Source organism: Drosophila sechellia, chromosome 3R, assembly GCF_004382195.2.
Source record: "Drosophila sechellia strain sech25 chromosome 3R, ASM438219v1, whole genome shotgun sequence".
Taxonomy (NCBI): Eukaryota; Metazoa; Arthropoda; class Insecta; order Diptera; family Drosophilidae; genus Drosophila; species Drosophila sechellia.
Window position 1 is genome coordinate 20,117,719 of NC_045952.1, and position 20,407 is coordinate 20,138,125.

The 20,407-nt window shown below is 42.7% G+C and overlaps 5 protein-coding genes across 12 annotated transcripts; 1 reads left to right on the forward strand and 4 right to left on the reverse strand.

Moving 5' to 3' along the window:
* Positions 1-267: 267 nt before the first annotated feature.
* On the reverse strand, positions 268-8,759 carry LOC6607300 (mediator of RNA polymerase II transcription subunit 15). 2 transcript variants are annotated; one of them, XM_032723638.1, is made up of 7 exons: positions 8,677-8,759; positions 3,163-3,285; positions 2,159-2,292; positions 1,708-2,097; positions 1,226-1,636; positions 960-1,115; positions 268-886 (listed from the first exon to the last, which is right to left on the reverse strand). In XM_032723638.1, the coding sequence occupies exons 1-7, from the start codon at positions 8,717-8,719 to the stop codon at positions 473-475; spliced, it is 1,671 nt and encodes a 556-aa protein (XP_032579529.1). In that variant the 5' UTR covers positions 8,720-8,759; the 3' UTR covers positions 268-472. The 2 variants fall into 2 exon arrangements, with proteins under 2 accessions (XP_032579529.1, XP_032579530.1); XM_032723639.1 differs by lacking the exon at positions 3,163-3,285.
* A 1,661-nt stretch (positions 8,760-10,420) lies between these two features.
* On the reverse strand, positions 10,421-12,492 carry LOC6607301 (prolyl 4-hydroxylase subunit alpha-2). 2 transcript variants are annotated; one of them, XM_032723644.1, is made up of 8 exons: positions 12,195-12,492; positions 11,980-12,137; positions 11,772-11,925; positions 11,063-11,717; positions 10,958-11,002; positions 10,737-10,902; positions 10,587-10,679; positions 10,421-10,512 (listed from the first exon to the last, which is right to left on the reverse strand). In XM_032723644.1, the coding sequence occupies exons 1-7, from the start codon at positions 12,398-12,400 to the stop codon at positions 10,591-10,593; spliced, it is 1,473 nt and encodes a 490-aa protein (XP_032579535.1). In that variant the 5' UTR covers positions 12,401-12,492; the 3' UTR covers positions 10,421-10,512; positions 10,587-10,590. The 2 variants fall into 2 exon arrangements, with proteins under 2 accessions (XP_032579535.1, XP_002032080.1); XM_002032044.2 differs by lacking the exon at positions 10,421-10,512 and having other exon boundaries at positions 10,532-10,679.
* A 91-nt stretch (positions 12,493-12,583) lies between these two features.
* On the reverse strand, positions 12,584-15,041 carry LOC6607302 (prolyl 4-hydroxylase subunit alpha-1). 5 transcript variants are annotated; one of them, XR_004362250.1, is made up of 8 exons: positions 14,672-15,041; positions 14,457-14,614; positions 14,249-14,402; positions 13,540-14,194; positions 13,438-13,482; positions 13,217-13,382; positions 12,971-13,159; positions 12,584-12,915 (listed from the first exon to the last, which is right to left on the reverse strand). XR_004362250.1 is itself a non-coding variant. In XM_002032045.2 (7 exons), the coding sequence occupies exons 1-7, from the start codon at positions 14,914-14,916 to the stop codon at positions 13,071-13,073; spliced, it is 1,512 nt and encodes a 503-aa protein (XP_002032081.2). In that variant the 5' UTR covers positions 14,917-15,041; the 3' UTR covers positions 12,584-13,070. The 5 variants fall into 5 exon arrangements, 4 of the variants coding, with proteins under 4 accessions (XP_002032081.2, XP_032579533.1, XP_032579531.1 ...); XM_002032045.2 differs by having other exon boundaries at positions 12,584-13,159; XM_032723642.1 differs by lacking the exon at positions 14,672-15,041 and having other exon boundaries at positions 12,584-13,159; positions 14,249-14,409; positions 14,574-14,614.
* A 99-nt stretch (positions 15,042-15,140) lies between these two features.
* LOC6607303 (tether containing UBX domain for GLUT4) lies at positions 15,141-16,811 on the reverse strand. 2 transcript variants are annotated; one of them, XM_002032046.2, is made up of 2 exons: positions 16,705-16,811; positions 15,141-16,644 (listed from the first exon to the last, which is right to left on the reverse strand). In XM_002032046.2, exon 2 carries the CDS (start codon positions 16,631-16,633, stop codon positions 15,197-15,199), a length of 1,437 nt encoding a protein of 478 aa, XP_002032082.1. In that variant the 5' UTR covers positions 16,634-16,644; positions 16,705-16,811; the 3' UTR covers positions 15,141-15,196. The 2 variants fall into 2 exon arrangements, with proteins under 2 accessions (XP_002032082.1, XP_032579536.1); XM_032723645.1 differs by having other exon boundaries at positions 15,141-16,648; positions 16,705-16,809.
* Positions 16,812-17,076: 265 nt separating this feature from the next.
* On the forward strand, positions 17,077-20,170 carry LOC6607304 (CUE domain-containing protein 2). Its single transcript, XM_032720433.1, has 4 exons — positions 17,077-17,645; positions 17,709-17,955; positions 18,026-18,192; positions 18,323-20,170. The coding sequence occupies exons 1-4, from the start codon at positions 17,332-17,334 to the stop codon at positions 18,507-18,509; spliced, it is 915 nt and encodes a 304-aa protein (XP_032576324.1). The 5' UTR covers positions 17,077-17,331; the 3' UTR covers positions 18,510-20,170.
* The last annotated feature ends 237 nt before the right edge of the window (positions 20,171-20,407 follow it).

Below are 20,407 nucleotides of genomic sequence, written 5' to 3' on the forward strand. Positions count from 1 at the left end.
TAAATTCCCAAATCAAAATGTACTTACTGATGGGACTTAACTAGAGATTAACCACCTAATGGCTAGGAAGAGACTAAGTGTAAGGGGCGCTCTGCAGTACAGGAGCTGCCCACAGGAAGTGATGATACTTAACAGAGAAAAAATCATAATAATATCAGTTCCCTAGTGTCCTCTATTTTGTGATCAAAATAATCTTAGTCATATCTATTATCCATTTTCTCTAATAGATATGGAGAAAACTATTTTGACTCTGTGATACAATATGTTGAAGCGCCCAAGTAGGCGTCCTTGAATCGGTATACATATGATCCGAATTGTTAATCAGTTACGGGAATAGTTTTTCTCAGTGATGAGTGTGAAAACCGTTGACTTCAGCAAAGGACTTGACTACGTACGGCTAGTCGACCAGAGACGCTCGATCGTGAACTCTTAACCTAGATCTCAGATAGCGTTGGGATGGGCCTAGTGAAGCCTAGTTGGATAGCTGCTGCTCTGCCTCCGCGGGCACCACGTGCTCATGGTCCTCCTTGGGCAGGCTGCGCTGCTCCTCCTCCCTCAGCTCCGCCTTCTTGGCCTGCTCCTGGCGCCGTGCCACGCCCTCCATCGACTCCCGCAGCGAATCGATGTCCAGCGCATTCTCGTCCTTGTCTCCATCCTGCTCGTGCCTCTGGCCGCCAGCGTACTTGGAGAAATAGGTGAGCGACTTCATCAGCTGATAGCTCTTTGAGATGGGAATGTTGGAGTCGTAGACGCTGGTGCTAGAGCTGCAGTCCACGTAGAACCACCAGTTGCACTTTAGGATCGTCTGGTCGAAGAGTGTGTTCTCCGGGCAAAGGAACGACTTCCGGACCATGCCGTCATCGGTTAGGGCGCATACGTGGAATACCTGTCATGGATTGTGTTTATCAAGTGGGCGTGATTCACAGCATATCCAAGCACATCAAATGCGTGTAGCTTACCATGCAGCCAAGATCGGTGTCAGCATAGAGACCTGGAAAGTGTTTTTGTTTAGCGCAGGAGAAGCTCGTAGGTGGCAGGTCCACCTTGGATTTGAAGTTGTCGTCAAAGTTCTTATCGTAGCCCACGGGATAGTACTCCTTGGGGGCATTCATTACCTAATATAAATTAGAAAAAAAAATTTTTTATATTGAATAGTAGTTGCAAAACGTTTTGAAAATTATTACGTATACGCCGCTTTGGCACTTGCTCTCAACGAAATACGCACCTTGGACACCTTGTGCTCCGCCAGCGACTTTTGTGGGCGCGGTGTAGTGGTTGTCGTTGTGGTCGTCGTAGTCGTAGTCCTTACAGTGGAGGTGCGCATAAATTCTTCCCTCAGCTTGGCCGCCAACTGGGCCCGGTGTTCGGCCTTTAGCTGCTGCTCCCGGACGTAAATGGCGTGCTTGATGGTGTCCACTGTTACGTTAGCAGCGGCGGCCAGTTCCTCAACGGTAACATCCTTCAGGTCGAACTTGGGCTCCTCGAACTGAAGGTAATTCGGGTGACTGGACACCGTTCGGTGCTCCTTACCAACATTGGCGATCCTGGCGATGGATTGGGGCATCGCTTGGAACACCGGCACGGCCACTGGTTGGGACACCACCGGGTTGGCCACGTGAAATGTGCGATTCGAGTGCTATCCAGATGGGGGTGAATTAATATTAAATATTTAATTCTTATTGGTTAGGTTTATAGATAGTAACTTACCGGCTGATCTATGGAGCTTACTAGCTTGTTGTTGACACTGACCCGGGGCTCCGGGGTGTCCACTGCTACCCGTCTCTCCGCAGGCGTCGAACTCGGAGCAGAGGGCTGTGTGGCGGCCAGTTGCTTCTGGGGAATGGGTCGGAAGGCAGGAACACCCAATGGCAATGGACGAGCCTCGGTCATTAGCTGTTGCTGCTGTTGCTGTTGTTGTTGCAAAAGCAGCAGCTGCTTCAGCTTTAACTGCTGCTGCAACTGCTGTTGCTGCAGTTTCTGCTGCTGGAGTTGAAGTTGCTGCTGCTGTTGCACTTGCTGCAGGTTGTACGGCGCTGCTCCGGTGGACCGTGAACTTATCCGTTTCTCTGGCAATGGATGTTGCACGGGTGGATTGACCTTCGGTAGAGATGTTAGGTAATGAGATATTTTAAAATGCAAGCAGACCGTCTGAACTGACCTGTTGCTGGTTGGATGGAAGTACGCCCACCAAGTCGGGAGGTGCTCCGTTTTTGTAGCTAATGGCCCGTCGGCGGTCACTCTCCGTGTTGCCCAGCGATTCCGGAAAGCCCAGCTCGTCCCCCAGACTGAAACCTGTAAGTAGCAAAGGTTTGGGTTAGGTCGGGCCTACGACGGCCCCATCAATCACTTCAATCGAGGCCGAGGGTTGGGCAATGATGTGTTAATTAATGGCTTTTGTTTTACCCTTCACGTGGCTGTGTGTAAGGGTCTTATCAAAGTCTTACATCTATGTGGCTTTTATGTACACAGAGCCTAGTAGGATTCATCTATAAGGGGGGTCAGCGAATGATAAACATCTGACCAAAGTAGCGTATCAAACACTTCTTGTTCACATGCTCTCATTGCTAAATGGCCAAACTATCATTTGAATTAATAATTTCATATATTAACTATAATTAAGTGGAAGGCCGCAGCTGCTCGTTAAACTATAATTAACATCCGAACTTAATTGGTTTCAATACAAGATATAAAATAAATCATTTTTCGTTTAAAGTTGCAACAAACTACAAAAAGTGCATATTTATGTGCGATGCTTTTTGTGCTCTTTGGAATCATTAAAGTCCGATCAAACTTGAATCCTAGCAACCCCCCTTTCCACTCCCCTGCCAATTGAACTACAGGTCAATCTTCAAGCCGTTTTCTTGTTGGGCTACTCCGCTCAAACGCTCTACTTTATCAGAATTGAGTTCATGCCACTGACATTGGCATTAATGCATAATGACTTACTTAATCGCTATTCGCGGTGCGTTTGAGTTCAGATCGAGTTCGATTACTTGACCAATTAGCTGCACTTGAAAATTGGAGGATTGAAAGCCTTGGAATCACTACGTACTCTACGTCTACACCTTCAACTATTTCGGGGCCGTATATACACTGAGAAAATGAGGGTGGACGATGATGGGGATGGTGCGAATGGGTTGACAGAACAGTTGAGAGATTTACCTAAACCGAAATGGGCCTTAAGGCCACCCAAATTTCGTACACGAAACAGTCCAGACTTTTTGAAGTTACAATCGAGAATGAAACCGAAATCGGACGATAAAACACACGTCCCGCAAGCCAATCCTATAAATAAAGAATAGAAAAAGCAAACACAGAATAGGATAGTTCTTTGGTATAATACAATAGTAATGTTACAAATTAGTACATCAAGGGATTAATATTATGTTGAGATCGTTTTGGGTAAGGTAATCTGGTGATTGGGGGGATACGGGAGAGGGCGGAAAAGCTTCTGTGTTGTTTTCTCTATGCAACATTAAACCACAACCAAAAACTAAACATATTTTGGATTAATAACTAAAAATAGTATTGCTGTGTTAGAAAGGGTGTGGCATTAAATTCGCCATAAATTAATAAAAGTTTTATCACTTTCCAGCATGAAGTCTTCAAATAAAAATCGGCGCAAAGTTTTAAAGTTATCCCGTATCGAATCGCATTGATTGATGTGCGGATTGACTGATTATATCTCACATAGACATCCGATTCGGCGCGTGGAATCTGAGGTATGTGTGTTTTTTATTGTCTCCCATCTGCCAACATAAGGTGTGACCGCAGAATGACCCAGATTGAAGCAGAGAAGATGGCCCAATCGAACCGCAGACATACTAGTAATAAAACCAGGCCGCCAGCATTCTCACAGCGATCTCAATGTGGCCATAATCGATTAACTAAGCAGACCCATTATGGACCGACAAATGGCACTTCCTTATGATTGGGGTCCACAATACAATTGAGCCCCATAAGTGCCATAGGTTACGCATTAGCTGGGGTTACCCAAGTTATAAAGAGATCACCCCCAATGACCTGAACCAAGTTGGAGACTTCAATCCGAGCTGGTGAGCCAAATTGCGCGTCTTGGGTTCAAATTAAATTGTTAGCATGTCAAGTGGGACATGAAATACGTGTTTCGAATGAATTCTTTCAAAATTCCCTCGCCACTCGGCATGTCGACCATCCATATTCATGGAGCAGCATTTGAAACCGATTCTAAGGCGGCTAATGGCAAGCCATTATGTGCGAGTGGCACATGTTGCCAATTGTGGTAATCGTTTTAGATGATACACAGGCAGAAATTATGGCTAAAAATATCTTATAGTTAATTTAATTTTGAGTAATAATATATATAATATATAAAATTTGTGTGAGTTAACTCGTATCCATAAATTAAAATGAATTTGGAGTATAATGCTATAAAGTACATTCAACCAGACTGTTTATAATGTATGATAGCATCAATTTGAGCATTTTTTCTCAGTGTAGAGCCGCTACGGGTCGGATCAGAGTCCGGTCCAACACTTTGGCTTGTGGGTTCAAGGAAAATGGAGCTGGTTTTATAACCGCCCGCCTAATGGAGTGTCAGCATGGCAAGGCAATGTTTGGCCATCTCCGCGGGATCACAGTGCGCACTCGATGTGCTCACTTCCTCGTCTCCGTCAGCGTTATCATCATTATCATCATCATCAGATATACAACTCTACCACTCCAAAGCCACAATCGATTGTCCCCCGAATGTTGTTCGTAATGGAACTGGAAAGACTTTTTGCACGCAAATTTGCATTACGTATTCGCCGTGTGGGCGAGCAGTTATTTTAATTGCGCCTGCAAATGGCCTGCACGACGACAAATTTGAGAAGGGAAACCATCAATTAGCTAGGGAAAACTAGGCAAATAGCCCGGCATACCGGAGAGCAATATGAAATATGAAATTTATTTCGAATTGTCAGTGGGGGACATCCAGCGACATTTGCAGTTAGTCACAGGCGATCGACAAGCGCTTTCTCTCATCTCGGGTATGAAATGCGAGTTGCGGCTGCTTTACGACTTGTCGTGGCTGCCCGGCATCAAGTGGCCAAATAGAAATCCAAACTAAACAAATAATGAGGCATGAATATGCACGTGGGGCAGTGTTGGCATAGACCAGCCATTGACCATCGGCAGCAAATGTTTAGTTACTTTCCTCGAAGTCCACATCCCGCATTCCACATCTCCCTGATCAGTAAGGCCCATCTAGTTAGCACCTCGGACCGCGAAAGTGGGTCATCTGGTCTCAAAAACATTGATATTAATTGCTCACTCGGATGCCAAGACAGAAACCGAAACTGAAACTGAAACAAAACCATAAACCGGCTGGCCGCGCTCAGTGTTAATTCAATTTGATGATCTCCCTTGGCAGACGCAAATGCAAATATCTTGTATAAATTATCAAACATCTGCGCCTAGGTTGTCCATTCATTATGGCCGAACCTTAACCCAAACCTTTGAGGTTTCAGACAACGCCTCTCTAAGTGGTTTCCCTTTTAATATTCTGCACTCATATTTAAAGGCTTTAACATTCCATTGTTGGCAAAACGTTTTACGGTCAATCTTTTTATCTCATCGTCAATGATTTTTTCGCGAAGGCTCTTTTGGGCGACCACCTTTCGCTTTTTTTTCGCTGACATACTGGGCACAACTTTCCATTTCTCCTTAATTTACTTAGTTTACTGGCTTCATACCTTTTGTTCTCATTGTCAGTGACAGGAAATCGCTAGTTTAAGTGCTATCAATGACCTTGCCGAGGTGCTAGAAGTAGCCAATTTAAATGGCGGAGAATGTCTTGAATTGTCTAGCATCATAGATTGGCTCTCACACCTTGTTCTATGCCATGGAGGGAAAATCAAAATGTGATTTCGGGAACTTTACGATCTGCCCCTGACCTTGCCCCTGTGACTCGAATAAGTCGTACGAATGAAACCATTATCGCGCTTCGGGGGAGATTGTTTCGGATTGGCTTGGATTGTCCAAATGGTCTTCGACAAAGTGTCAGACCCAAAACACGGCTTGCTAATCCCCTTTGCCGGTTAATTATGTTAATTGAACGATGGTCTTGACAGTGAGCGATAGGCCGACGAAAAAAGAGCCCCGACAGTCAAAACTGATGACAAAGACACTTTAAGCCATCGAATTAAATTGCAATTTGAGCGTGTGTGCGTGTGGGCCAAACAATCAACTAGTCACAAAGGTGTGGAATGGAATGCAAGACTTTGGATGCCCAGAGATCGGTGCAGCATCTCCGAGGAAGGTCTTACGTGAGCGGGTTGCGTGCTCCGAAATAAGGCCCCAACACACTTGACGGGCCGAGAAACACAGTGTTTATGTTATGTGAAGATGGGCCCAGACAATAGAAGCGATAATCATGCCTTAATTTATTCCTAATTGCGAACAAAACGTACAAAAGTCTGCAGAGGGCAAGTGGAAAAAGGGAAAGGACGCGTCCCTTTTGTGGGAATATGTCCAAACGGAAGTCTCGTTGTGCACTGCCCAAGAAAAAGTCTGAAAAATATTTTCGTTCTCATTTATGCATTATGAAAATATGTCAGAAAATATTCAAATACTATTAAATAAGCTCAAATCATGGGTATTTTAAAAGATTTGGTAACACAACATGATTCCCACGTGGTATACTTGGTAATATTTGACTTGCACTTAAAATTATTACATTTTTCAACTCATATATAGTCAACAGTGTTTGCGAGCCAAGTGTTTGGTACTGCCTAGCTATTTGAAGCTAAAATTACGCGACATGTAAAAAACTAGAAAGCGCTTGAAATTGATATGATTTATCACTAAAAAGTTAATATAAAAAATGTGCTTTAGAATTTATGGGGCATGTTTTTGCAAGTGCACAGATGCCAGTTCCCCTTTCACTTTGCAAAGTACCAGCTCCGGAGAGCCTTTTACTTATTGACCAATGGTATGACAATGCAATTTCTTTTTCTTATTATTTTTTAGTACTTTTTGCCCCTGTGGCATTTGCAACAATGCATCTTAGAGAGGCCCAAAGGTTTGGCTAAGAAAAACATTTAACTGCAACGGCTAATTGCTGTTGAAAGTGTGTACATTTTGCCAGAAAACATTTATAATATTTTATGTTTACCTGTCCCACGGGGCGTATACTCACTAACGTATTGGCTATTAGCTGTCAGTTTTGACCAGGAAGGGTCTTCACACCGAAGCCAAGTGTTTCGGCCCAGAAGTATTGCATAAAGCTCTCAGACATCGGTCCGAATGTGGGTTATATAAAAACACAGAAAAAGCAACAGCATCAGAAACAACTGAAGATGCCTCCAAAGCGCTGCGTCATTGACCACAAAACAAATATTGAGTTTGAGCCAAACACGAGAGAAAGAAAAGAAAAGAAAACAATAAAGAGAAACATCTGCGGCCAACGCATCTCAATAAGTTCGGGTACAAATCAACGTTATATTGATGATTCATGGTCCACGATTGCTGGACGCTGCTCACTGAATTTTATAAAGCCATCAATGGGAACATCAAAAGATTTGGGCAGGGCAATGTCGGTACATATTTAAGCGATGTGTGTAAGCATTAGTTCCTCCTGCCCATGGATAGTTTCTTTTTGGCCTAGCAAAGGTCAGAAAACACACCATAAACTTTATGCAAATTGAACAGCGAAAATTGTCTGAACCAAAAGCCAGCAATGCGTGTTTTTAGACCACTATTGCTTTGATCTTGACCGATATTCTTGCCCAAGACGGTCCTAGCCATATTGAGGTGAGATTGGAACATCGTTACACTCAATCAAATAAAACAGGTTGAATTGTGGTGCGAAGGTTACACGAGGTTAGTTTATGTTTGCAATTTGCAAATTGATTAATTGGCGAATGGTCAATAAATGGGTACAAAGCTGCCCTAAATGCTGGCACCTTCAACCCAAATATATTCATGTGTATGTGTTCTTAATGAGCTGCGCATTACTTCAGGTCAAGAATGCTCCATGGTACCATGACTAACCTAAAACCAATCCGGTTTCCTCGGCAAGGTTTTTGCATCAAGCGAGCCGATTGAAGCGCAGACAATGAACACAAGCTGAATCCACATAAAAAAGCGATGCCAATAAACTTCAGCAGCGGATCGGTGGCTAAATATGCATAAACAAATGTACAGATAAGATTGTTACGATGGCTATTTGCCTATTATGGCGCACTTTTTGCTTTGACTTATGTTGATTGGACTTTAAGTGGATGTCCAAATTTTGACGCCAAATTGTCTGCCTTACTGTAAAATGTTTATCAATAAAGACTATGGTTCTGTTTGCGTTTCTCGTTGGATTTGTTCGACCAATTGGCTAATTATCGGCCACTAAAATTGGGCAACAAGAGAATCTCCACAACCAGTTTTGTGTCTGCAGTCTAGTATTACAGCATATCCATGTGTCATAAGACTCCCCATAAAATATAACTGCTGTCTTGAGTCTAATGACTTAAGGACACAAACTCGGCTGCGAAAAAAGTTCGTCGCCTAAGTTATTTAAATTTTAGCCTGCTGCCAACCCGAATTAAATAATTGTTATCCGACACCCGTGAAAAGCAATTAAGCCCCGGCCACAGCAACAACAGAAACAGCAATTATTTGGTAAAATGGAAACGGGAAAAATGAAAACTGCATTTTACTCACTTGCCGCCTGCATGATCAGAAAGCCAATCACAAAAAAGTTCATTTTTGCCACTTTTTTCTCTGTCGAATTTTGCTTGAAAATTTCTTTCTTCGGAAATTACGATGATTAGTTATTTTCGTCGGATGCAAGTAATTTTTCTTTGCTATTTTCCACGTACACTCATACACTCACTGTGAGAGGGGCAAACGCAAAATGAGGAAAACACAATAAACTTTTATTATCGTTGCGCTCGCGACTCGTGCTGCAGATCGGAAGCGGATAGTTGATTTAATTAAATTTAATAAACTTATTATTTTTATCAATTATTCCAGCATTGCGACTGGAGGAAAGCAATGAAATGCGCGTAAATTGAACGAAAATACAGAAAATGTATAAAAACCAAAATAAAACCGGTAGACACAAGAAACGCAAATGAGCGGGGCAAACACTCTCACTCTCTCTTTCGGCGGTAAAAGTGAAGATGGGCGGACGGAGGCGGTGACGCGACTGAGATGCGCCGATAATCGCGCTACGCGTGCGTAGGCGCCGGCAGAGGCGGTAACGGTGGCTGAAGCGGCGGCAGAGGCAGCGACAGAGCCAGCGACTGGCTGGAATATTTCATTTTCACGACTAGCAGTAAAACCTACCCTACCTGTGAACAGCTATTTCAAACATTAATTCCTATTTCAACTATTATTTACGTGAAATATATGACATGTGGTTTCTTTTTTTTTTTCATTTGTTTTTCTTTTTCATCTAACGATCAATGTGGAGCCGATCTATATAGTTCGATAAATTACTTTAATTAAAGGCATTATACAGAATTTAAAGCAATTTTATAAATTATAGCAAAATCACATACATTTCCAGCTATAACAATATCCGTAAAAAGCAATTATTTCTGTAATATTTCAATTTAATACCAAATTGATCAGCAAGAATTTAAGTGAAGACACATTTTTATGTAAGATAATACAAAGGTATAAAATATTTTATCGATCTGAGTGAAACATTATTAATATTATTCAATATCAAGCCAAGATTTCACTACATCACATGAAGCGATATTCCAGTCCGGCACTTGGCTCCTTCCCTGCTCTCTTGAGCATAACAACAACTTTCCAATTGCCAGCGCTTTGGTTTTGGTTTGTTGGTCAGCGCTCCATAATTTCCTCGGCTGTGTCTGTCTTTTTGGTCTTTTGTCACTGCCAACTTAAGGCGGCTGCGCACATGCCAACTACCAGCCACGCCCCCATAAGCAAACACACCGCGATAACAACAACACTGCGACCGCACGTTCGGCGGCAACGACTAAAACAACAACAGTTCTGCCTCGTTTTGAAACTGGCAGCATAGGTAAAAGTTGTTTTCGATACGTTTTAATTTCGTTAGCTCTTTTGGTCGCGTTAATTTTTCGCCCGAAATTAGCGCAAAACCGATTTACACGCACACACAATCACAGTCACTTAGCGCTGGCCAAATCAATGTTAACGCGAATTAGCCTCCTGATTTAATTTTGTAATTTTTACCACAGCCCAATAGATGGAGACGGGTCTGATAATATTGCCTTGGCTACACAAAATATTTGGACTGTGTTGCCAAAGCAAAACTAGCGAAGTTAGCGACTTACAACCTGCGAGTATCGCGATCACCTGGCCAGGTGCGAAACTTAACTTGTTGCTCTGGCGCGCGGCCAACGACTGAAAGCCGAATCAGAAACCGAAACATAAGCGCAATCCGAATCCGATTCGAAGTTGCAATAGCGGTAAGCCGAAGATACGCCAAACAAACTTTTGGCCCTCTCTTTCGCTCTCTCCGGTTACTCAGTTACTTGGCAGCACTGGATGGGCGGATAACTGTAAAAGATATGGCGGGTAACATTGTGAAAAATGAAAACTAATTTAATCACAAGGATTTCAATTCAGATTACAGGATTATTCTTTTTGGGGTAGGTGTAGGTTCGAGTCTTTCATGCATGGTGTGACAAACATTTGCGGCAGTTCGTTTATCCACTTCGTTAGCACTATAAAAAAAGATCCAGGTGGTACTTTTTACAAAACCATTACACCCTAAAGCTCACCGTATTTGGAACCGCTTATCACAGGACACGCTGAGTGCAGGGATTTCAAATTCATAGCTCCGGAATTGTGCAGATTGTACCAGAAGACCGCTGAGCCCTTCTTGGGCGTAACGGCAATATTAATCTTCGGGAAGATTGTGGCGCCACCCGAGTCAACTTCTCCCAGCTGGAAAGGCTTCAAGCTAATACCAAGGAGTGTGCGACAAACTGGACTGACTTACGTAGAACAAAACAGTAGCAATGCGATCCCCTTGCTTTGGCCTGGTCTAAAAACAAATGACAATATTACATCGACAACATAGTTTTAAATTATCCAAAACTCATACCGTATTCGTATATTCATGAAAGTCGTAGTGCAACATGTAGTGCCCACCTAAGCCGTAATTAATCAGCGAAAATGGATCGCTCATCTCCATACTGAATCCGGTCATATCGGTTACGCGCTCATTTAGAGATTTAGCATCCACTATATATGAGTCCTTGGACGTTCTCACCTCCGACTTCTGGCCCGAATCAGTAAGTGATAATACGAAATTACTTGAGTTTAGCATTCCATCAATTTCGGTGTCGTAAACCACATCGTGAAAGACCACCATGTACGGATCTAAGCTCAGCTCCTCCATCTTAAGAGGGGCAATCCGCGTGAAGGGCGTCGTGGAGGTGTTGTACCGACAGTGGAGTCGACTTGGTTTTTGGACCACAGCAGTGCAGTTCTGCTTAGTCGCCAACTCCTCCTCGAAGTGTATGACTTCATTGCTGGCGACTATTTCCTCTGGCTTGTTCTCGAAGTGGTGAAAGGCTTCAGTAAATTGCTTATTCTTCGCCAAAAGAATGGCCCACGCCTTGTGCACTCGGTATTTGTCGAATTTATTTTCAAAACGATTCAAAGAAAGGTTATACCAAGCCTCGGCAAGATCGTCCTTTCGTTTTTGAACGCTAAACTCCCCGAGCGCTAAGCAATCGTAAGCTGTCAGTCCTGTTCTGGAAGTCAGCAATCATGATATACTCATGTTATACTTTAGAATAGTAACTTACTCTGGCTGCGAGTGCCCTGCTAAATTACCAGCTGCCAGTTCTTCTGGCTTCAGATCGTAAAAGGACATCAAGTCATGGATTCCACGACACGCCTGCTGCAAATCCGACGAGGTGGGTAGCATCTTTCTCATCAGTCGGGCATTCTCAATGTGCACTACGAACTATAATTTAAAGCTAACTCTTAAACTTAACGAGATATTGGCACTACCTAAAGCATTATTCTCGATCCTAATGGCATATTGATACCATTTTCTCCAACTCGTGTGTAGGCGATGTATTAGTCGAAAGCTGTTCAATGGATTTCCCAAGTAGGATTCATACTCACTTTTCATTTCGTTGTGCTCTATACTCATATCTATTAGGGATCTTGAAGAAACTCTTAGTTATGAAATTATTCAAGGAGGAATTGCATCTTAGTCCTACCTTTCCATTAAATTGAATTTAATTTTCAGTGTTTTCACATAGCCATTTAAATTGTCCACCAGTTCATCCTCCACCTCTAGGAGCTTCATCAGTTCCATTGTTGAGGCAGCATAGGATTTCTTTGGATACGATTTGACAAACCCTTGGCAGCAAATAAAACAAGCACTCAGAAAGCCAATAAACTTTAAGTGTTTTAAGATGAACATTTCACTTGTGGGACGTATTGGCAAATAAATTTACAACATGGTAAAGATAACATTGACAATAAGAAATTTGTCGCGGAATAATTAAATTAGCAATGCTTTATCTCTCTGCGCATTCAGAAAATCTATAAATCTGCTAAATTATTAAAGGACCACCCTAATAATATATAATATAATAATATAATATAATATAATAAAATGGTAACTTTATTTTAAACTTTATTAGAACGCGCTAATCTGACAAGATGCTCATAGTAAATGGGTTTTTTTTCTACTTCCGTTGTATGCGCTATATTAAGCTTGACTAATTATGTTACACCATAACCGATAACTTTAACTCATTGGCCGCTTATCGTAAAATTAATAGCCTGATATATGGTATATGGTTAATATGGTATCTTGGAAGGATACTTTAATCCAATGTAAGTTAATGAAGAAATATAGCATCAGTGAAAGAAGAGACTTCCAGAGCAGAACTGTCAGCTCAGGATTGTTATTCTCCATCGCATCGAGTTCAGCTTAAGAAATAGGAGAATAGATTAATGATTTCAACGCCTCCATGGCACAACTCACTAAAGACAAGTTTTTTCAGTTCATTGTCCATAGAACACGGGTATCATCCGGAAAAGGGAAAACAAATTTAATTTTAGGGATTTGAGTTCGGACTACAGAATTATTCAATTTGGGATAGGTGTAGGTTCGAGTCTTTCATGCATGGTGTGACAAACATTTGCGGCAGTTCGTTTATCCACTTCGTTAGCACTATAAAAAAAGATCCAGGTGGTACTTTTTACAAAACCATTACACCCTAAAGCTCACCGTATTTGGAACCGCTTATCACTGGACACGCTGAGTGCAAAGTTTTCGAATTTACAGCTCCGGAGTTGTGAAGATTGTACCAGAAGACCGCTGATCCCTTCTTGGGCGTAACGGTAATATTAAGCATCGGGAAGATTGTGGCGCCACCCGAGTCAACTTCTCCCAGCTGGAAAGGCTTTAAGCTAATACCAAGGAGTGTGCGACAAACTGGACTGACTTACGTAGAACAAAACAGTAGCTATACGATCCCCTCGCTTAAGCCTGGTCTGAAAATGAATGGCAATAATACTTCTAAAAGTAATAGTTTAGTCCAAAAATAATACCGTATTCGTATATTCATGAAAGTCATGGTGCAATATGAAGTGCCCACCTAAGCCGTAATTAATCAGCGAAAATGGATCGCTCATTTCCATACTGAGTCCGGTCATATCGGTTACGCGCTCATTGAGTGTTTTAGAATCTACTATATGTGAGTCCTTGGACGTTCTCACCTCCGACTTCAGACCAGAAACGGACTCGGAAATTCCAAAATTACTTGAGTTTAGCATTCCATCAATTTCGGTGTCGTAAACCACATCGTGAAAGACCACCATGTACGGATCTAAGCTCAGCTCCTCCATCTTAAGAGGGGCAATCCGCGTGAAGGGCGTCGTGGAGGTGTTGTACCGACAGTGGAGTCGACTTGGTTTTTGGATCACAGCAGTGCAGTTCTGCTTAGTCGCCAACACACCCTCAAAGTGTATGACTTCATTGCTGGCGACTATTTCCTCTGGCTTGTTCTCGAAGTGGTGAAAGGCTTCGGTAAGTTGCTTATTCTTCGCCAGGAGAAGTGCCCATGCCTTGTGCACTTGGTATTTGTCGAATATATCTTCAAAACGAGTCAAAGAGAGGTTATACCAAGCCTCGGCAAGATCATCCTTTCTATTTTGGACGCCAAACTCGCCAAGGGCTAAGCAATCGTAAGCTGTCAGTCCTGTTCTGGAAGTCAGCAATCATGATATACTCATGTTATACTTTAGAATAGTAACTTACTCTGGCTGCGAGTGCCCTGCTAAATTACCAGCTGCCAGTTCTTCTGGCTTCAGATCGTAAAAGGACATCAAGTCATGGATTCCACGACACGCCTGCTGCAAATCCGACGAGGTGGGTAGCATCTTTCTCATCAGTCGGGCATTCTCAATGTGCACTACGAACTATAATTTAAAGCTAACTCTTAAACTTAACGAGATATTGGCACTACCTAAAGCATTATTCTCGATCCTAATGGCATATTGATACCATTTTCTCCAACTCGTGTGTAGGCGATGTATTAGTCGAAAGCTGTTCAATGGATTTCCTAAGTACGATTCATACTCACTTTTCATTTCCCTGTGCTCTATACTCATATCTATTAGGGATCTTGAAGAAACTCTTAGTTATGAAATTATTCAAGGAGGAATTGCATCTTAGTCCTACCTTTCCATTAAATTGAATTTCATTTTCAGTGTTTTCACATAGCCATTTAAATTGTCTACCAGTTCATCCTCCACCTCTAGCAGCTTCATCAGTTCCATTGTTGAGGCAGCATAGGATTTCTCTGGATTCGATTTAACAAACCCTTGGCAGCTGGTAAAACAAGCACTCAGAAAGCCAATAAACGGTAAATTTTTTAAGATGTACATTTCACTTTTAAGATGTATTGGCAAATGAGATGGTAACATGGTAATGGTAATGATAACATTGACAATAAGAAATTTGTCGCGGTCTAATAAAATTAGCAATGCTTTATCACTGCCAGCTCATGATTGTTATGCGATAGTGGAGTTCTGTCTGACACATATGTAGAAGAAAAGACCATGCTTAAGCCAGACTCAACGCATCCCTGCAAGTTTTCCAGAATAAAACGACAATCCTTATTTTAAATAAAATGTGTCAAATAAAAAAATATATAGAAATAATGCGGATTCATTTAATATCACACAGACTGTATGTATGTATCTATTAACTAGATCCTGAGGCCGTTGCACGGGTAAGGCGGTACTTTTGCACCGCGTAGTGCGCTCCCTCCTCGGAGGTCAACTGATCCACGTACTGCTCCTTCACGAATCGATTGCTCGCCGCATTGAGCGAGTCCTTGATAAAGCCAAAATGCACGATGGCATTCGGAACAAAATTCAGCTCCAGGAGCGTTTCACCGGAGGGCAACACCTTCTTCGGTGGAATGGTGAAGAGATGGAATTGCTCACCTGACTGAACCAAAAACTCCCGAACAAAATCCTCCACCTTGGAAAGGGGCTCGTGCGGCTTAAACATGCCCTGGAGCACGAAGCGATCGGGAAACTGAATGCGCAGCACACAGTCCTTGTACTGGTTAAGCTTAGCCAGCATAGCCTTTTGGCGCTCCAATTCCCTCAGCTTTGCTGTCAGCAAGGGAGCGTCGTCATCTCCGCTCGAAGTACGCTTTAAATCACGGAGTACCATCTTCAAATCGTTGACGGTCAAGTCGAAAAATGAGTCCGGCAGGTCATTCGCATTTTTCTTGGATTCGTCCAAGGAAAATAGTACAGCCTGGCGTGGCCCAATTATTTTCACCACTGGTGGAGGCTTGTCTGGATTCTCTTCGACTTCGTTTTCTGCCTGCTTTCGCTCAGGAGGGTGGTGCATTAAGTATCCGGAACCATTGCCCCAGTCATATTTAGGTGCTTCTGGTTGAGGCTGCTGCTCTTGATTGGATTCCCCTAAGGGCTTGGCTGCTTCGCTACCGCTGGCCTTTTCTTCAGGAGCCGTGCGTTTTAAATTCTTGATCATATTGCTGGTAAGAGCAAATCCACCGCCTCCTCCGCTGCCACCAGCTGCCATTGCAGAGCGGGAGGTACTGGGCTGGTCGTCATTGTCCACACGAGGCTTGACAGCGGGAGCTTTGTACACATTTGCCTGGGTCTTAAGGTCCTCGGGCTTTTTGTCGATAAGACGCATCATAGCACGACCCTCGAGGATCCCTAGGGACTTAAGAGTGGTCTGTCGCATCTGCTCCTGTCCTATGACCTCGCTGCGCATGTAGATGATGACGGGGCTTTCATAAGCCTTGACATGTGACTCGCAGAGTTTCTCGACCACCAGCCATATAGTGTCGTTGGGCGAGAAGTCCGCTTGCTGGCGGGATCCGTCGTTCAGTTGGACGCAAACAAGAACGTTACTCAGTGTGCGCCGCTTTTCTGTTTGCTCCATCTCAAGGACACAGTTGTTAGGCAGGCCACTAAAACGGAACTGTTGCGTCAATCCGACCACCTTGTTGTGAAACTTGAGGCAGTGCTCCTCCGCATCGTAGCCGTGCTTGGAGCAGGCCGTCTCCAGAATCTCCAACAACGTCATGTTCGCCGTCACGTTCACATTCTGCCGCCGACCATTGGGCAGCAGGACTGTGACGCGCTTGTCCATCGGGTTGGCAACTTCCTTACAAGAATACGGATCGGTATGGCAGCTACGAGGTAGAGGCAAAAAAGACTCACCTATATAGACTTTTAAAGAAGAGACTACGTTCCGGAATTTGCCGGCTGGAATCGGGGTTGTGGGTGTACGTCTATCGATATACCTTAAATTTGTTTACTGCGTTGCGTGACTTTCGCTTTTCCCATTTTCATTAGAGATGTGCCCCGTGATTTATATCGGTTAGCAGGAGTTCTACCAATTATGAATTTCTAAATATTTAAATATTTAAGTTTATAACCGCCCAGTATAATATTTTGAAATATATTATGTAAATAAATTAAATATATATATAAATTACCGATCGTCAATAAGACTCATTAAATTCGAAGCCACTTATCGATAGACTTCTGTTCCTTCTATCCCAATCGATAGGAGCAGCCTGTGTATCGGAGTATTATTGATTGCAGCAGGAAGAAGCAAAAGAAAGGCGCAGCTAGCTGAATTAAAACTATTTAAAACGGAATTTGCTATAAAACTAAATTAAAATTCAGTAATACGACTGCCAGAGAACATGCTCTAAGTTACGGGGAAGTCCCCATCTAGTGAGTTTCAGCATCTTGAGTGACGACCTGCGTGGGAGAGCTTTTTGAATACCGCCGATCCAGCAAAAGACACTTCTAGAAGTCCAACTAAACTATATAGCCATTATGACCAATCTGGAGAAGCAGCACGAGATGGTGAAGCGTAGCCTGGTGCAGTTTATCAGCGGCCACATTCCGGGGGCCGACTTTAGTGTTGTAGACGAAATCGTGCTTTCGTACATTATTTCGATTTTGGAGGAGGCATCCCAGGATCCGTGCTTCGATGTTGATGGCTTTGTGGAGATGATGGGAGCCTACTTCGAGGAGTTTTCAACCATTGACCAGGGCATCATCTGTGACTGGATCTACAAGCTGGCCAATGAGCTTACCGATATGGAGAAAACCCAGGAAAACCCAGACGCCGTCAACTTATCGCTGAAGTATGTTTTCATTCTCATTCTTTTGCCAGAAGTTCTTAAATTTAATATAAATTACATTTACAGTTCCCTGAGCCTCTCCAGCATTATTCCGGAGTCCAAGCTGCGTGCTCGCAACTCGTCAACTTCCGAAAAAGACGAGCTCTCTTCGAACAGCAGCAGCAGCGGCGGCTGTGGCGGCAACAAGCGTTCTCAACATCTTTCGGAGACTAGCGATGGAGGCTCAACCGATAGCTCCAGCTCCACTTGCGACTACTTCCTCGACGAGACTGAGGTGCTCCAGGAAATGTTTCCGGATTCGGCAATTGCCGAGGTGAGTATTAGTTTGTGGTCAAATGTAAAGAATTTGTAATACGGTTGAATAAATTTAAATCCATTTATAGATCAAACACTGCATCGCAATTTCAAAGGGGGACATCGATAGCGCCACTCAGATCCTCTTGCATCGTCAAGAGACGAACCAGTGTATTACTGACAAGTCGCATACCACTTACATTAAAAAGAATGTAGTCGTCGACGATAATGAACTCAAGAATCGTATTATCGCTAGGTAAGTGTACTCCTTAAAAAGCTAATAAACAGCAGTATATTAAAGTAGATATCAACTGGAAATAGGCAGTTTCAGAATGTGTAAGTCTTTAGCTTACAAATATAAAATATTATTTTTTTACCCCGTCTAGGTACTCCTATGTTGACAAGAACGCCACCCAGCGTGAGTACAAGCCGGTGGTACCGAAGATGGAGCCTCGCAAGCTGGTTCGCTATCGGGACAATAAGATCGTATCGCTTAAGGGCGAGCGGTACACCGAGATTAAGCGTGACGAAGATGCTGAGTTAAAAAAACCCAAGAAGCAGATTCAACCGTAACTAAAGAGGAACAAAACCCTCTTCAAGTATTTTATCAAGAAGCAAATTAATCCACACCCCAGTAACTTATCCGCACCCACGAGACCGATCTTCGCCAGTAGCAGTAGCTGCAGATCCGACGGCATCAACAACAGCAGCCATCCCGAAAACGAACACAGTGTGTGCAATCATATGCATATTGTTGGGCTGAGCGCCGCCAAAAGCCATGTCAGCACCTATTCCAGCTTCACCATACCAGTGATCCCCGCCAAGCTTAGCCAATGTTTAGATGCTTCCCAAGACGATGACGATGAGCAGCGAGAGTTTAGAGATAAAGACGAGCCACCGAGCACAGCGAATCGGTTCCCATATCCGAGTGAGTATGGTGCAGAGTTTGTGGCATCGGCCGGCATGTTGGTCATACTTTTGCTAGTTGGCCATTGCCACTGGACCTCGAGCCCTCATCGCGCTAATGCCCATGACAAAGACACAAAGACTTTACATACCAAATTAGTTGATAGTTATGCTTTAGGACTACTCGCTTATGCAAATTTTAAGAGCCCATCTATCGCGGCCGCCTGCTTATGAGTCTTGTTGCTGGGAGCAGGCGGGTCAGACGGATTTGGACATGGATCTGTTTCCGTTGCCAGTCGTCAATTATGACGACTGGGGTCGCGCCTGCGCTGTGACTTTTCCTTAGTTCCTTACGCAAGCGAATTCAAATCGAACCGTATCTGTGAAAATCGTGTATCTCAAACTCTTGCATGTCCTCGAATAGTATTGTTAAACCTACTTCAGTCCCTAGGATCAGACGCAGGTGCGACACCAAAACCGAATTTGGCGCTCAAATAGACTTATTTAGACGTTTTTAGGTACTCGAATTGAAAAATTTTGTTGGCCGTGTGCGTGTTTTGGAAACGCAGCTGCACAAGTAACTTGCCATATCTGTTTAAGATCTGTTAACCCAGTTTGTATCGTGTAACTCGTTTTGTTTTTCTCTGGTCCAAGCTAACTAGCAAGAGTAAACTAGCAACAATGCCACCAAAGCCACATGCAACACAAACTAGTCCTCACCGCCCACTGAGATATCTGGAACCCATAACAATTCGGCTACTGCTCGGTGTAAGACAGCAATACTAACAATAATCTAAACGTATTCAGCATATAAACTAATCGAATAATCAACTATTTATACAGCGTAGCCTACCCCAATGATCCTTCCCAATGATTGTAATGATTGTAACCTACAATATCACGACTGTCCCACGCCCTATTCATGTTAGATGTAAGCAACCGAAATATTTTTCGGCAGTTATTAGTTTTACACTTTTTGTTTGAGACAAAAGATATTAACCCATTTTATCATTACTTGTAAATCTCAGAATTTAGCTTAAGTTTTTAATCCTGACCACCGCTTTATATTTACGTATCGAACTGCATTTTAAGCACATGGTTTTTTATATTTTTATTCAGCACCACGCTAAAAATGTTTTAACCATCACATATTCGTGTTTATGTTTACATGGTTTTGGTTTGATATTCACTTCTTTTATTTTAGTTTAATTTAATTTTAAATATTATTTTTGTGATATTCGCGTAAAAATTAACTTAAAAAAGGCAAAACACTCGAATTAAACTTTTGAAATTATTAAATAAACTACTATCAATATTTAACGCATAAACATTGGAGTCTTAAGTGTGTACCTAATATTGTGAATTTGTATTCTATATTCTAATGTGACGGTACTTTTGGTAAGTATTATAATTTAGAAATGAAATATAATTAAACAGGTTTGATGTTATCCTTCTCTGAACAATTATGAAAATTAGCTAGAAATAGCTTTAAGACTAGGTGTATAAGCGGCACTGTTCCGATGAACTGGTTCGGTTCGTTGGCCGTATATATACGAATTCTCAGT

What these genes read in the sequence shown, in the direction of transcription:
- LOC6607300 (XM_032723638.1), bottom strand. Translation starts at nt 8,719, where the DNA reads ATGAACTTTTTTGTGATTGGCTTTCTGATCATGCAGGCGGCAA. An exon ending in TCTGATCATGCAGGCGGCAA is followed by an intron (nt 3,286 to 8,676) that starts GTGAGTAAAATG and finishes CTTTATTTATAG; the next exon opens with GATTGGCTTGCGGGACGTGT. An exon ending in ACACCGATCTTGGCTGCATG is followed by an intron (nt 887 to 959) that starts GTAAGCTACACG and finishes AATCCATGACAG; the next exon opens with GTATTCCACGTATGCGCCCT.
- LOC6607304 (XM_032720433.1), top strand. Translation starts at nt 17,332, where the DNA reads ATGACCAATCTGGAGAAGCAGCACGAGATGGTGAAGCGTAGCCTGGTG. An exon ending in CGGATTCGGCAATTGCCGAG is followed by an intron (nt 17,956 to 18,025) that starts GTGAGTATTAGT and finishes ATCCATTTATAG; the next exon opens with ATCAAACACTGCATCGCAAT. An exon ending in AAGAATCGTATTATCGCTAG is followed by an intron (nt 18,193 to 18,322) that starts GTAAGTGTACTC and finishes TACCCCGTCTAG; the next exon opens with GTACTCCTATGTTGACAAGA.
- LOC6607303 (XM_002032046.2), bottom strand. Translation starts at nt 16,633, where the DNA reads ATGGACAAGCGCGTCACAGTCCTGCTGCCCAATGGTCGGCGGCAGAAT.
- LOC6607301 (XM_032723644.1), bottom strand. Translation starts at nt 12,400, where the DNA reads ATGTTCATCTTAAAACACTTAAAGTTTATTGGCTTTCTGAGTGCTTGT. An exon ending in AAATTCAATTTAATGGAAAG is followed by an intron (nt 12,138 to 12,194) that starts GTAGGACTAAGA and finishes AGTTTCTTCAAG; the next exon opens with ATCCCTAATAGATATGAGTA. An exon ending in GATAAGCGGTTCCAAATACG is followed by an intron (nt 10,680 to 10,736) that starts GTGAGCTTTAGG and finishes CTTTTTTTATAG; the next exon opens with TGCTAACGAAGTGGATAAAC.
- LOC6607302 (XM_002032045.2), bottom strand. Translation starts at nt 14,916, where the DNA reads ATGTTACCATCTCATTTGCCAATACATCTTAAAAGTGAAATGTACATC. An exon ending in AAATTCAATTTAATGGAAAG is followed by an intron (nt 14,615 to 14,671) that starts GTAGGACTAAGA and finishes AGTTTCTTCAAG; the next exon opens with ATCCCTAATAGATATGAGTA. An exon ending in GATAAGCGGTTCCAAATACG is followed by an intron (nt 13,160 to 13,216) that starts GTGAGCTTTAGG and finishes CTTTTTTTATAG; the next exon opens with TGCTAACGAAGTGGATAAAC.